This window comes from Kwoniella europaea, chromosome 1, assembly GCF_036810445.1.
Source record: "Kwoniella europaea PYCC6329 chromosome 1, complete sequence".
In the NCBI taxonomy this organism is placed as follows: Eukaryota; Fungi; Basidiomycota; class Tremellomycetes; order Tremellales; family Cryptococcaceae; genus Kwoniella; species Kwoniella europaea.
This window is the reverse complement of record NC_089487.1, coordinates 12,146,469-12,161,604: the sequence shown is the minus strand read 5'-3', so window position 1 is coordinate 12,161,604 and position 15,136 is coordinate 12,146,469. Positions and strand designations below refer to the sequence as shown.

The 15,136-nt window shown below is 44.5% G+C and overlaps 7 protein-coding genes across 7 annotated transcripts; 4 read left to right on the top strand and 3 right to left on the bottom strand.

Annotated features, from left to right (window-relative positions):
• Positions 1-314: 314 nt before the first annotated feature.
• Positions 315-2,955, top strand: V865_004629 (uncharacterized protein; the record flags this gene model as incomplete). Its single annotated transcript, XM_066228407.1, has 12 exons — positions 315-437; positions 520-578; positions 649-666; positions 727-888; positions 1,011-1,186; positions 1,331-1,492; positions 1,554-1,665; positions 1,735-1,847; positions 1,910-1,946; positions 2,007-2,261; positions 2,393-2,598; positions 2,678-2,955. The coding sequence occupies 12 exons, from the start codon at positions 315-317 to the stop codon at positions 2,953-2,955; spliced, it is 1,701 nt and encodes a 566-aa protein (XP_066084504.1).
• Positions 2,956-3,411: 456 nt separating this feature from the next.
• Positions 3,412-5,031, top strand: V865_004628 (uncharacterized protein; the record flags this gene model as incomplete). The annotated part of the gene is made up of 5 exons (XM_066228406.1): positions 3,412-3,590; positions 3,787-4,045; positions 4,131-4,298; positions 4,404-4,803; positions 4,904-5,031. 5 exons carry the CDS (start codon positions 3,412-3,414, stop codon positions 5,029-5,031), a joined length of 1,134 nt encoding a protein of 377 aa, XP_066084503.1.
• Positions 5,032-5,283: 252 nt separating this feature from the next.
• On the bottom strand, positions 5,284-5,699 carry V865_004627 (uncharacterized protein; the record flags this gene model as incomplete). Its single annotated transcript, XM_066228405.1, has 2 exons — positions 5,284-5,486; positions 5,564-5,699. 2 exons carry the CDS (start codon positions 5,697-5,699, stop codon positions 5,284-5,286), a joined length of 339 nt encoding a protein of 112 aa, XP_066084502.1.
• A 97-nt stretch (positions 5,700-5,796) lies between these two features.
• On the bottom strand, positions 5,797-7,478 carry V865_004626 (uncharacterized protein; the record flags this gene model as incomplete). Its single annotated transcript, XM_066228404.1, has 9 exons — positions 5,797-5,958; positions 6,018-6,149; positions 6,226-6,378; positions 6,436-6,468; positions 6,531-6,547; positions 6,604-6,624; positions 6,714-6,754; positions 6,834-7,161; positions 7,295-7,478. The coding sequence occupies 9 exons, from the start codon at positions 7,476-7,478 to the stop codon at positions 5,797-5,799; spliced, it is 1,071 nt and encodes a 356-aa protein (XP_066084501.1).
• A 942-nt stretch (positions 7,479-8,420) lies between these two features.
• On the top strand, positions 8,421-9,425 carry V865_004625 (uncharacterized protein; the record flags this gene model as incomplete). The annotated part of the gene is made up of 1 exon (XM_066228403.1): positions 8,421-9,425. One exon carries the CDS (start codon positions 8,421-8,423, stop codon positions 9,423-9,425), a length of 1,005 nt encoding a protein of 334 aa, XP_066084500.1.
• Positions 9,426-9,767: 342 nt separating this feature from the next.
• Positions 9,768-12,785, bottom strand: V865_004624 (mitochondrial Rho GTPase 1; the record flags this gene model as incomplete). Its single annotated transcript, XM_066228402.1, has 13 exons — positions 9,768-9,966; positions 10,049-10,245; positions 10,323-10,454; positions 10,587-11,172; positions 11,314-11,450; positions 11,547-11,636; positions 11,714-11,815; positions 11,874-11,993; positions 12,066-12,167; positions 12,237-12,379; positions 12,436-12,517; positions 12,595-12,653; positions 12,743-12,785. The coding sequence occupies 13 exons, from the start codon at positions 12,783-12,785 to the stop codon at positions 9,768-9,770; spliced, it is 1,992 nt and encodes a 663-aa protein (XP_066084499.1).
• Positions 12,786-13,183: 398 nt separating this feature from the next.
• Positions 13,184-14,959, top strand: V865_004623 (uncharacterized protein; the record flags this gene model as incomplete). Its single annotated transcript, XM_066228401.1, has 5 exons — positions 13,184-13,226; positions 13,288-13,613; positions 13,676-13,796; positions 13,937-14,766; positions 14,861-14,959. The coding sequence occupies 5 exons, from the start codon at positions 13,184-13,186 to the stop codon at positions 14,957-14,959; spliced, it is 1,419 nt and encodes a 472-aa protein (XP_066084498.1).
• Positions 14,960-15,136: the final 177 nt, after the last annotated feature.

Sequence of the window (15,136 nt, the reverse complement as noted above, 5' to 3'; positions counted from 1 at the left end):
CTCATGCAATATTTGGAACTCAACATGAGATGTGTGCATTGTACGAGTAAACCACGTATCTGGTAGATGCCACGTGCCGTCCGTGCCGAGAGCGGGAGAGTAGGCCCGAGCGAGCGTGTCTTGGAAAATGTAAACACAGCCACAACACGACATCAACAACCGATTGATCGAATTCAGCCTTGGCCTCGTTAACGATACAGCACTACCACCTCAACATTCCTTGGCTTTGCAACTCATCATAGACATCTCTGCATCCATCATACCCAATCCATCTACACACGTAGCCTAGAGATCAAAAGGAGCACCAAGAAACAATGAAACTCTCACCCCTCGCCTTACTGGGCTTACCATTCCTATACCTCACATCGGCATTACCAAAAATCACAAGGACAGGTAAATACTTGTATGACGAGAGCGGATCTAGGTTTTATATCAAGGTGAGTATTTGTATAAGTATATTATGCATGTCTAGCTGATGGAACAGGAAAGAGTAAAGCTGATAGAGGAATGGTCAAATAGGGAGTAGCGTATCAACCTCAGGGTGAAGCTGCTGCTGAGTCAGAAGCGAATGCTGCGAAGTGAGTCATACCTACTGTGCAGCCAAATGATGTATCGTTGACAAGGCTGATATCCCCTTGGGTAATGTAGTGGTGGATTTCCTGAACCGTGAGTATAGTACATGGTATATTGTTTGCCACCTCGCTGATGTATGCTCGTTCTGTGTAGATCATCATTCCACGATCCTTTATCTTCCCCTCAGAATTGTACTCGAGATTTACCGTACCTCAAACAATTGGGTGTGAATTCCGTTAGAGTGTATTCGGTGAACAGTAGTCTCAATCATGATGAGTGTATGAAGACGTTTAGTGACAATGGGATTTACGTTTTGTGAGTGCGACATGTCGAAATATTGGTCACAAATCCTTCTCTCTTTCATTCTTCTTACTCCCCATGCTCTAAATCTCCTCGTGGTCTTTGTTCTTCTGTCTAAAACCTGTCATATTTGGCAGACTCGACGTATCTCTCCCCCTCAACGGATCGATAGACCGATCTTCCCCTTCCTGGTCAACCAATCTCCTCAACGAATACATCTCGACGATCGACGCCTTCAGGAACTACGATAATATATTAGGATTCAATATTGGTAATGAGGTGATCACCCAGGTTAGCAATACCAATGCTGCTCGTGAGTCTTTGCTCATTTAACCTAGCAAGTGAAAAGTCATGGACATGAAGGATACCATGGATCTGTGCCCAAGTTGGGGATCGCTATCAAGAGAATACAAAGCAGTGATCTAAATAGATGGCTAATATTCCTTCTATCCCCCAGCCTACGTCAAAGCCGCCGCAAGAGATATCAAAGCCTATCTCAAGTCTGTCAGCTCTTCAGCTCTCGTGGGATACTCTGCAACAGATGGAGACGCCGATTTCAGAAACTCATTAGCTGAATATCTGACTTGTGGTGGTGACGACATTGCTGTTGACCTGTATGGTGAGTTGGCTGTCCCATTCGCCTTGAACCGTATAGTGCGCAGCTGATTCAAGGACAATAGGTTTGAACAATTACGAATGGTGTGGAGATTCTTCATACAATGCATCAGGATGGAATGCAATCGTCTCTGGAATGCAGGATATCCCTGTTGCTACATACATGTCAGAGTATGGGTGAGTTACATATATTTCCTATATGTGTATCGATAGTAGGACTCACAGAGCTTCATGCAAAACGCACAGGTGTATCTTCTCTCCTCCTCGTTTGTGGACCGAAGTCGCTGCTCTGTTCAGTACGCCCGTGTCTGATGTCTTCAGCGGTGGAGTAGCCTTCAGCTACTTCCCTACTTCAGATGGTGAGCATTACGTCTTACATCGGATGTGGCAACATACGATAAGCTAACAATTTGGGGTTTAGGCTATGGAATGGTTACTATCTCTTCTGATGGAAATACGTAAGCTGCATGACTTTTTCAGCATTTGCAAGGTAGCTCAATACTGATCAAACGGTATAGTGTCACCACCTCAGATGACTTCAACAGGCTCTCTACACAATACAACGCCACATCTCCACCCAACTCACCCGCCAAATCTTCCGTCACTGCCGGTCAGACCAACTGTCCATCCGAATCTTCCTCGCTCGTAGCGTCGAACACTCTCCCACCAACTCCCAACGAGCAAGTATGTAATTGTATAAACGAAAAGGCTCTGTCATGTTTGGTGAGATCCAGTACCGCGAACTCACCCACGATCGTTGGTGATTTATTGAAGTGAGTGTTGTATTTCTCTGTGTAACGTTCTTCACCTTCACCTCCATTCTCAGTTGTAGCTACCAAATGATGTTTGCACTCCCGAGTTCATCTTGTTATGTATTCATGCTGACTTTGGTTCATTATTTTAGCTATGCATGTCAACTCCTCGGATCATCTACCAACGGTACTGCTTCCTGTGATCCTATAGGCGGTAATGGTACCTCAGGTACTTACGGAGAACTATCATACTGTTCTCCAGCTATCAAATTATCCTACGCCATGTCAGCTTACTACGAGTTCAACCCTGTTGATACTTCATGTGATTTCTCTGGCAATGCCACCTTGAGTCCTACTCGTGAGTATATGGTTTCTCCATTGTTTACATTATCTATGGATCCAAGTTCGTGTGCTTATTGATATCTTACATTGTACAGGACCAAACACAGCCGAGGATGCATCTTCCTCTGCCTCTCAATGTCTCTCTTCCGAACCTTCCGGCGGGGTCTTCACCCCCTCCCCTGTATCAAGTTCCGGAGCGAGTTCGACATCTTCTTCTGCGACTGGGAGTCGGTCAGCTTCGGGTACTGCTCCTGCGGGAAGTAATGGAGGTGGTGCTAGTTCCGGTGCTTCGGTGGCTCTCTCTGGGAGTGTGTTGATGAGTGTTGCTGGAGTGATGGGTGCGGTAGTAGGTGGTGCTCTCATGGTTTTGTAGACATACATACTGAATGTAAAGGGACGACGGATCGAGTGGATTGATACGATGGACATTCCTATAATTATGTATCACAAGTATTGCATGGGACATTCAGGTATGGATATGGGATCGAACACCAGGGATTTTTGAACAAGTTCACATTGGCTGATTCCAGTGATTCGTCAGCATTTCTGATCCTGATTCCAGTGAACTTGATTACCGCTGTTTATGGGTATGGGATTCATTTGACGTCACAACCTCCACCAGATGAGTTCATCGTTCAGACTGCAATTCTCGTTGTATGAGTATAATTCAAAAAAAATAATACATAAGACCCCATATTCATCTGTAAGGGGTACATGATAGTCACAGTCCAGTACACTCCACTCTGTCTGTCTGTCATAAATAAAGAACAGTCTTCAGCTCCCGGTTTCTCCACAAAAAATCACATCTCCTTCGTCTTCCCGTACGACCATGCCTATCACACCTCAAGAACTCGATGCTATCCCTATAGGTTATGCTACCCCGAGTTTGGGCTTGAACCCTGCTCATAGCCTCGAGATGAAATTCCAAGCTATGGCTCAAAACGGTTGGAAGAATGTAGAATTGGGTTTTGGGAACTATGTAGCATGGGTAAGAAGCCAAGTCGATCTGTGAGTGGATTGTGTACCTGTATATCATACTATCTACAGTATACGATCTTTTACAACAAGTTCTATATCCCAGCGATCATCTCATCGGATCATGAAATACAACGATGATATGTGTTGTCCTTGTTGATTCGAAGGTTGGAGGTTGTGGTCATTGCGTCATTGCTAATATCCTTTGCGTTTCCTTTGGCGGGCTTAGACCCCCGTCGACATGTCCGGAAGAATGGAAAGTAGACGACGAACCTTCCCCTTCCGACCACGAGATATGGGATGCCCTCTATTCCCTTGCACCTAAACTCAAATCGTTGGCAGAAAATAACGGATTGAGATTGTTGATGTTGCAGCCCTTGAACCAATTTGACGGTTGGCCCAGGGGGCATGAGAGGGAGGAATGGGTAAAGGAGAAAGCAAAAAAGTGGATTGAACTATGTAAAAAGCTAGGAGTGGAGTATTTACAGGTGAGTGATCCGATAAACATTTCATGGACCAAGGAAAATGATTCACTCGAAATATCTCTAATGCTTATGGCCATGGTTTTCTCAGGTCGGAGCGAACGACCAAGCAGATGCTTCGGGAGGAGACGACAAAACGGCCCAAGATTTAGCATGGTTAGCGGATTTAGCTCAACCTATAAAGATAGCTTATGAACCTTGGTGTTTCTCACCGAGGTATCCTACCTGGGAGCAATGTTTGGAAATAGTCAAGAAAGGGGTCAGTATTGATAACTCAATCATACCCACTAGTCCTATTGATTGGTCTATGTTTGCCTTTGTATTTATACTTATTATTACTTATATTTATGTTTTATCGGTATAGGATCGACCAAATCTTGGGATCTGTCTCGACACAGCTCAAATGACCCTTTCTCCTACATACGGCTACAATCCCCTCTCCTCTACTCCTCCTTCCCCATCAAACTTCGACCAGTTAATCAAAAGGATCAAAGATATACCTAAAGAATCGATATCCTACTTGGAAATTTCAGATGTCCTCCCTCCAAATCCTGCATTGTTGGATGGAAGTCCATTTGACGAATGGCATAAATCCCAAGGACCCAATAATCCTACTAGATCCTCTTGGGTACTCTGTGCGAGGGCTTTACCTTATATCGGGAGGAGTGCCGGTAAGGGGGTGCGAGAGGATAAGAAGGATTTGGACTTGGGAGTGGCAGGGGTTGGGGAAGTTACAAAAGCTGTTTTCAGTACGGGATTTAGAGGTAAGTGAGATTGATTAATGATATCCACCTCAATCGGTATAGACACGTATATGTTAGCAAAGATGGAATGCTGACTTATTGCTACTGTAACATCTACTAGGTCCCGTCATCTGGGAACCGTTCGAAGCACTTGTTATGGAATCTGAAGATAAGGACGTACCAGAATTGTATGCTCATGCTGGGAAAATATCGAAAGAGAAATTGTGGGAAGAAGTTCTGAGCAAGTAAATCGATACTGGACAACTGGTTGATTGCCAATAGACTATAATGATGATGTATGGAGACAGAACACCCAAATGCATCGATTATACTCACAATCAATTCTCATCATACGTTTGTATAGTATACGCGAGCAAAGCAAAAGATTATAAGTAAACCGACCATATCAGAAAACCAAGAATGAAACAAGAAATTCCTTCTGTAAATTCAGCCAAAGATGCACTGATGTAAGATCGAGTACTTCTAACATAGAAACAACAATCAATCAGACTTGATCCCCCAAACAGACCACAATTTCCAAACAATCTTGTAATCCAATTCGATCTCCTGTAAGAACCTAATCTTGATTCTATCATATTCAATTGGTGAGATGCCCGCAGCATCAATTATAAGTAATCGAGATGTATCTGGGAATTGCCGAATATCACGCATCATCACTGATCCGACTGAACGTTGTCTAGGATCTAGAAAGATATTTTCTCGTTAATATGAGGTCCTCGCAGTGTATATATGACACGGCAATATGGACGTATGGGCTCACCTTGAGACCAAGGTGTGAGAGGCCAATCGAATGCTATGGAATCGACATCATGGAATATACCTGCATTGCGGAAATATTCAGGTAGTTTCGGTGCGAGATGAGGATCAGTACCTCGTGTGAGCATTGCTCTGAACATTGTGTATGATCGATGTACTCGTTAGCAGTCGTATTTCCGCTGCTGTGTATAAGGCAGGGCGGTGTTTCCCCATTCAGTAGTACAATCGAATCATTACTCACTTCTGCAATCCCTTTTCCCAGCCAGCCCAGCCTTTCAATCCCGCCGTGGAGCCGCCATCGGGTAGAATCAAGTTGATATCTGGTTCAGTAGCCACATACATCCCGCCAGGCTTTATCACTCTAGCTATATCCCTGAGTAGAGAAGGGTAATCGCGTAGCTGTTATGTATTGACATCAGTACCAGGACAGTAGTGGCACAGAAAGTATAGACACTCACGCCCATTACTAACAATCTACCAGTGACCAGATCGAAAGTTCCATCAGGGTATGGTAGACCTTTGGTAATGTCGTCCATTGCGAAGGAGCAATTAACGGGTAGGGTATCAGGTTGGATTGGCACCAGGTCGATCTGTGTGGCGAATACCACAAAAAGTGAGATTAGCTAAGTTCTAATCGATTCCGCTATGGGCGGATAAGCGACTCACACCGATAAACTCTGCTTCAGGAAACTCCCTTGCCATCTCTAAACACCAAGTGCCGGTCCCACATCCTAGATCCAGTACCCTCATATCTTTCCCATGGGGCGAATGGGTACGTAGATATTCGCCTACGTGGGGGAGGTAATTGCCTCCGAGTAGCTTGGGATTTGAGGCAAGATCAGAGTAAGTTTCTTGGTTAATATAGCTAGTACTCACCAATCGGATCGCAAGGTGTTGAATATCGAGTCTCTGGCAAGCCCTCAATTCTTGTCAACTGTTTGAAACCCTCCACTTCAACCAATAAAGCTCACTTTTATCTCTTCGGTATCTGCGCCGTGCTCATCAGCGATTGTGGCCCTAAACCAAGTGCTGACGATGACTTACCAGCTGGTAGTGCATAATCATCTGAATGTAGCAACCAGTCAAGATCGATAAGCCTTGTCCAGTTTTTTTTTTTCTTTCTTGCAATGTGAACAGCAAAATTCGCCACTCACCCTGAACAGCATTATATAACCTCCCTTCATCTTCCCTAAAGCTATCAAAGAAAACAACGTGCATGCATTAGCCTAGCTGCAAGTCTAGAGAGGTCAGCGGCCAGGCCATGATATACTCACACAGCTTGTTGCATACTAGACGTAAAAGTGAAGGCTGATCCCGTTGGACTGGATGGACCTGTCGATCCATTCAAACCACCCATGGCATATTGGGTGTTGGGCGTGAGTGGCGGTAAGGTTGAATTTTCAGTTGAAGGTGTTGGTGATAATGTATGAGTAGGAGCTGTCATCGAGTTAGAAGGTTGCGGTTGTGGCTGAGACTGAGGGTGAGGTAGTGGTGTGGTTGGAGGTTGAATAAAAGGTAAGATGGTTTCTTCTTCTTGTATGGACGTGTGAGGTGGTAAGGTAGGTAACCAACTTGGAGGTGGGGATTTCGTATCGTTGGTATCTATCTGCCAAAGACACCAGACACTCATCAGCTAATTGTTATTCGGTGAATTTTGTCTTTTGCATCTCGTAAAAAGGAGATCAAAGCTTTGTGTGTCATGTTGGATCACGTGTGACTGAGTAGGGCGACTGACCATCATTTGTCACAGCCGCAGTCGTATTACTCGTACCTTGACCTACCCAAGAGTCGACGTTACTCGCTTGATCCTCTACATCTTCACCACGTAACATCAATCCCAGCCCATACGACTTTGCACGAGGTTTTGGTCTTGCTCGTTGGGCATCTTCCGTGAGTGGTGAAGTGGGTCTTTTTGACATTTCTCGAGTGATATCATGAGAAGTGGGCATAAGGTTATCAATCAGTGACAAAATGGGACAAGACACAAGAGGAAGAGAGAGACGGTGATGATGATGGTTCCTTATATACAGTATTTCATGTGATAGTGGTGTGTTTGTGTGATGGTAGGTAATTGTGATTGATGGTTAAAAGAAGAATTAGTGGGAAGGGCGTAAATCAACGTTAAGCTTATTTCTCATACACATACACAGTAGACCATCACTCAACTCCGATAAGCAATCTCTGAAACGAAGTGCATGTGAAAGGGGTGTTTCACTTGACATTCACTCGCTTCATAAGTGGAGGGAGTGGGGGGAGATCTAGGAGGAGATGATTGTCACAAGCTACTGTGTAGGAAGGTACGATCAGACAAACAGGTCTTTCCCAAACACATGTCAATTCTACAGTATCAAATGATGTATGATGTATGAGCTTGGATCTCTATTTGAATGATCTGACCGTGAATCACGCGATGAGTAAGCAAGGACAAAGCGCAATGAGGCGATGTGATATGATTGGCACTGACTGTCGAGAGCAGATGATCCACGATGAGACACCTTTGACCATGTACCTATTTAACCTACCCATCTCAGTGTACAGTATCGCTTGACCTGTCCTATCTCAGTACGGCTCACTATACCGCATCGCTCTTAGCTTGTCTTCCATCCCTCCTTTCTGATTGGACTACAGTAAGCGAATATCTCTGCAGATGACGTGTCACAGTGAAACACCTCCTTTATAGCTCTAGACCAGTCTAGTCTTCTCAGGGCTATGTACCTATGAGATCGGCTATGAGCCTGATGAGTTCTCATCGAGAGTCATAGTCCGGGTCGGTAGACTGGCATATTATATAAGGTTTGAGGAGTGGAGTGGCAACTTGTTAAAGATTGCGTGCCAACCTGCCAAAGGTATCTCATCATAGTATGTTCCATGATCTACGTCGACATATGCCATTTGGTCAAGAAGGGGAATGGCGATATCCAGAAGGGTGGGAAGATTTCTCCCGCCCTGACCCTTCGGAGGATGATCGATCATCTTCTTCTGATGGATACAGACGACAGTCGGGTCACTCTACTTCTACTTTTACTTTTACGTCTCGAGATAAGGCAGACCTATTTGGAAACGATCCTGATCAAAATCAAACACCACCACCGAGATATGAAGATATATATCGATCCCGAGACACGTTCTTGCATTCCCCTTTCAACAGCTTAGCTGAAGAGGAGTTGTCGCAAAGTGCAGATGAAAAGTCGACTCACAATATAGGATTTGATAAGTCAAAATATCCTTCAACCGCTCATACCATATACATTGAAGGTGAACCGAGCTCAAACTCCAGACTAAGACCAAGAGTAAGACGAAATATTTTTGGAGATTCTTCATCGCCATATCCCTCATACCCTTCTCCACCTTATTATCCAACGTACAATAGATGGTATAACCCTCATGGTCAAATCAATATCAATCCAGATACTCATCAAGTAAGACCGTACCCTTATCCTGTTCAACTCATCTCTGAGGCTTATATTCCCAATAACCCTCATCTCCATTCTGGGAATATACAAATTACCATCCTGGAAGATGATGAAGAAGCAAAGCAAAGATCGACAGCCAGATCTACCGAATCGTATCACCCCCCATCTATCAATCCAGAGCGAATAACAATCTACAATACCGATTACTCCTACCCTCATGTAAATCTCAACATACCTCCTTCTTCGTCTTCTCCGTCGTCGTCGATGCACTTCAGTACTTCTGCTTCCTCAGCTGGTTCACCGAAATTTGACTTCTCGCTCAACTTGTCTGTATCTTCTGGGAGTTCTCAGGAGATAGCAGAGGGTCTGGAAAGAGTGTCAGAGGGGCTAGAAGGTATCAAGGAGGCTTTGAAAGGTGTAGGTTCGAGGTCAGAAGGATATCAGACGGTATAAAGGGTGGTGAATAGAGTGAACAATGCTAGTATAGTACCCATCGATTGATCAGTTAAACCCATACACGAGGGGCCCATTACAGCAAGTATCGCATAATCACTATTAATATACCCATATACAGGATGGGTACACGTATTTGCTCACCCTATTATACCACATATACGATGATGTGAATATATATATTAAGATAAATACTGTATTGTACCGAAGTTGCATGGTCCATCTAAATCTAAGGAACCATGCAATGCATCATTATATGTGTATATGTGACGATGACAGATACTGTTATATGCAGGTCTAAACTATGATCAACACTATACATCCCGATCTGACACCGTCCTACTACTGTTGACCACCTCTGCCCAACCCACTTATCCTCCCTATCCAACCCCATATACCTCTCAGTGTATACCCCTGATACCTCATCCAGATACCTACAACAGCCGTAAATGTAGTAGTGGCCAGAGTGATGGACGCTATCATCCGTACCCTCTGGGCAGGGGACATGGTCGATGATGGACCTCGAGCAAGCGATGATGTTCTAAGTGCAAACAACACATCAGCCTACTTGGTCGTTGTATATTGGAAAAAAAAATACTCGAGACATGTTATTGGACACTTACGGATTCAAAGCCACTCTTGTAATCGCTACCCAGAGATTCGTCATTGGGCCTAACCTAGCACTAACGGCCATAGGTGCCGGTAAACCTAATCGACGACAGTACGAATCAGGTTGGACCTCATGACGCTGTTGAGCCAGGTCCAAATCCGATTTGGTAGCAACGAAAATCGCAGGTATATGATCAAGTGAATATTGTTGCTACGGATGATCATATCAGCCTAAGAAAGAAGGGAAAAATTGTGAGGCGCAAAGTGGTGATTTGACGTTCAACTCACCCTTAAATTCGATATGTAAGAAAACGAATTGGTATCGCTGGAATCATGGACGTATATTATCACGTCGGCCATATCTAATTTCTTGGAATTGCGTAACGTCTCTGATTCGTATTTTGAGCCGAACTCCTGGAGCTACAAGGTGTGCAAATCACTGTCAGCGAGAGTGTGCCACCAACAGATACCAAAGACATAGAAAAACTTGGATCGGAAACAGGAGCCTAGTGGATTTTGCTTGGCTCATTTGTCTATGGTATGCTCACTCACCACTAAATATTTCTCCTGTCCCTCGATCTCCACCGAATTCACCACACTCAAGACCTTCGTCGTCGGTTCATACCCATACCCTCCCGGAGATCCATCTTCATGCCCTCTGAATCCCTTATTCACGAACGACCTTAGTAGACTCGTCTTGCCTGAACCAGTCGCACCCAGGACATAACATAGGAATACCGATCTCGTGACTTTCTTCTGCCTCCGATCCTGTTTTCTAGGTCGAGTGATATACAATGCGGTAGGTGTACTCAGAGGTGGTTCGGTAGATGCAGATGGTGTAGAGGAATATCCCAAATAGGCTAGATAGTTGAGGGTCGTTCGATGATCTAGTAAAGTAGTCATTGACCATTGTGCTAACCAACCTTGAAGCGTTACTCTGCCCATGTCATCTGTAATGGTACTATCTGGAAATCCACTAGCCGACCATGGATTACCTGGTGAAGTCGAGAACAGCTCATCTAATTCGGATTGAGACAAAGCTCCATCCTGATCTTTGTCATATGATTCGAAGATGTCTGTAAGGAACTGATTGCCTAGAGGTGATAGTTCGACGGAACAATCGTATGGTACATCGAATCTGCGTGAGTGAAACGAATACAGTATCAGCATCTGTCTTTCACAGCGGTCCCATGGATGACATGTTGCTATGCGATAGGATCATAGTGTATCCGATACGGTGATGATGAAAAGGTAGCGAAAATGGAATAGGGCAACCCACCTTGGAGTCAAGAAATCCTCTCTCAGATCCAAACCCTCCCCATATCCAAACTTCCTCAACACCGTCCAAGTAGTTTCCATCCTCCCCTGTTGTATGAATATCGTATGAAGATACAAGAAACCTAATTCCGTTATACCCTCTCCGGGAGGAGAGAGGACAGGCGGTGATTGACCTAACTGACCGTATGTTGGATCTCGAGGTAAGGGGGTGGAAGGGACGGAATATGTAGGGACGGGCAGTACAGCTGATGGGTCATATGATCGAACGAGATCGAGTATACCTTCTAGTTCTTGATACTGCAACGGCGTGGAGAAGCATTTTTGCTGTCGTGCAAACACATTTTGAGCATAAATTTACCTCGTTCTGGAGTCAAAGAAGGATTGAGAAAAAAGTGACTTACCTGAAATTGATTCAATTCTACGGCATTTAATAACCCATCTTTATCTACGTCCGATATCCTGAATATACGTTTCAGTGCTTCTAGGCATTTGGGTTTTAGTGTCTACACGACCGATATGTCAGCTTACAGGTCTAAAGATACAGTGCATGACAGAGCTCACATGTTCCCTGGAGTCGTACAGCGGGGCGGTAGGATGCAGTACAGCTTTCTGAGCGAAGTAGAACACTTCCGATACGTTCAACGGTAACAAAGCTGAACATTCTACGACAGTTTCGACTTCCTATTCAAGATCGTTTCATCTTCACTCAGCAGCTCCGATTCAAACTTGCACTGAATGCTGCGGAGGACTTACCTTGAACTCCCTCATGATCGGTGATATCTCATCTTCTAATCCCTGATTCGTCACCTGTCCACCTCTCAGATCTATCTTATTCCCAACTAATATGACCGGTATCTACATTATCGTCTCCATCATCAGCTGAGCTTCTACATTAATGGTTGATTCGATCGCAAGCAAGCTCACATTTATACCTTCCCTCCTAAATAGGGGTAACCAATACTCCGCTACTCTATCAAAACTACTTGGTTCGGATATACTGTACACCAGACATATCACATGCGCTCGCGTGAGTTGAGATAAAAGGTGTGCTCGGGAACGGGGATTGGCTATCCACAGAACGGAACGTCAGCTTGGTTGGTGTTGTGAAAGAGAATGGACGTACATGAAGTGTCTACTATGGAGGTTGTGACGTTCTCTGGAGTGACTTCTGGAGGTATAGTCACTTCCGGTACGACGTGTTGAACCTTTTTGAGAGGTATACATGTATTAGTCTGATAATGTTAGGTGTAGGGGAGAAGTCGGAACCAATCAGTAAACTCACATTATTCACGAATGATTCTTTGATCAAAGACGTTATTATTGATGATTTCCCTACTCCATCTGCATTATATCATGCATACATATCAGCCGCCCTCCCGTCCAGAGCCGTTGGTATGGTGCCATATGCATGTTACCACACGCCCACTCACCATCACCGACCAATACTATTCTCACGAGATCACGTCGGGGCATCCCGGGTCAGTGCGGAGTAGGTGTGAGAGTGTCGAGTGTCGAGTGATGTGTGTGAGCAAAGGCAGCAAGATGTCTTAGGCGTCTGTTGATCTCGTGCAAGTATCTAGATATGGTTTTTGAGGGTGTGAGAGCTAGACAAGGTGGTCTATGGTGATGATATGGTGTGTCGTTGTCAAGTTGATGATATACAACAACAAAATTCCAATGGGTTATATTATTCGAGGGCCGACATTTCAACGCGGCATCCATTGGCAATTTGATCCCGTCGTCATCTCATCCCTCCCATCTCGTGGGTACAAAGGGTGGCAACAACAGTGAGTATCGTCATCAACATCGTTCAAACTGACCACTACATCTCATAGCATATCAGATAGCGTCGACTCGACAATCACCCAAGCATGAGCACATCATCACGTCCCCAGTCAGTCAGGGGTTTGTACAGTGAGCATATCCCATCATATCCCACATATGACCTTTGTCGCTGACACGAACACGCCCATAGCACCCCCAGCTGAAGAATGGGTATTCCTCCCACCCTCCGTTCAACCTCCATCCTCCTCTTCATCCTCTCCCAACCCAACTGCACCGTCCCACGTCCCATCGTCGTTCTCGGCAGCAGTGGAAGACGATGAGAACCTAGCTATACCGATGATGGGTCGACCGTTCAACTTGTTCCTTTCTGAATATCTCACAACAGCGATGGGCATGCCATTCGAAGTGGGTAAAACATTATTACAAGTCGAATATAGACCTAGAAAGAGATATGCACCAGACGAGGATGTGGAGGTGATAAGAGAAAAGGAGCAGTTCGAACTGCAGGATGATCAAGTGAGTTGCCCTCCGGACCTACCATGAGAGGACCTGGAGCTAAGACGGACGCCGCACCGCAGATAAGTAATCCCGAAGAAGCAGATATGTACTTCTCAGATCGACTTGCTCAACCACCTGCACCACTCGCTCCTCCCCCTGAGATCGTGGTGGAAACAGATGCCTCGGGATATCTACCTGATCGTGAGTATTGTTGTCAGAATACCACTTACCTTAAATTTCCCTTATCTTCGTTGAGATGTAGAAAGATTTTATTTATACAACCTATCTTATCCCGTCCAAAACGATCTTAAGAATCTTACTAATCCTGCTTCCTCACCTAGTCCACCCATCTTGGCTTCTCAACGACGACCCAGAGGTATCCCGCGGTAACGGTGTATGGGGTATGATCCGCCGAATTCGCTATACTCCCTCCGAGGGTTTACCAGGTCTTTGGAAATCCCAATTAATCTCCACAATTCATTCATTCTTATCTAACATCCTCCAACCATCCATCCACTCGTTCTTACTCATACTTACACCCAACTCACCGGTCAATCTCGATATTTCACTTAGTGCCCTACCCAATCCAGCTATCCCCTTAGCACTCCAAGTTACTTCTCACCTTTTTACCCATCTATTACTTTCTCCTTTGGAATTGATCCGAACGAGATTGATCGTTTTACCTACTAGTCACCCTAGTACTCCATCAAGCGTAACGATCTTCAAACAAGTTATAGAGAACGAAGGTGGTTTTTCCAATTTATATTTCCATCAAAACCTCTTATTACCTTCTATACTCGAACATACCCTTCGACCATTACTCACTTTGAGTATACCGTTAATTATCGAAAGACAATTCAAAATATCACCTGATTTCTCTCCTATCACCTATAGTCTCATTGACCTATCTTTGGGATTGTCTAGCTTACTGGTTTTGTTACCCATCGAAACCGTTAGGAAAAGATTACAATTACAGTCGAGATCGAAAGGAGGTTCTGTCAAGCACAAAGAGATGAAATCGATTGTCAAGTTAAGAGAGAAGAATTACGTAGGGATCGTAGAAGCTATATGGAGGATATTACAGGAAGAAACGGGAGTGAGAAGGAAGAGGAAGATGAGTGAAAGGGATGAAGGAGGTTGGTTTGCCGGTGTAAGACAATTGTACAGAGGGGTGAGTGAGATATTCCTTGATATTTCGTTCATCTTTTACAGACGTACAGAGTAATGTTTTACTGATTACATTTGCATATGCTTTTACAACCCAGTTCGGTATGGCCGCTACTGCCCATGTGACTGTGTTTGGCTTAGGACTAGTCAGCCAAATGTTGAGTGGTAACGATGGTGGTGGATGGAAAGAAATTTAGAAGGATCATTCCATTGGTTTGGTTGCTCATGAATTCTCGGTATTACCGTTTATTGGATTTTCTTTCTTTGTGGGGGTTTCAAGTATATTTTTGTATTGATATATAATCCAAGTTAAAGGGTGGGATATGCATGTCAAAGCATTACTCTGCCGTACTCGACCCCCTGTACTAACAAGA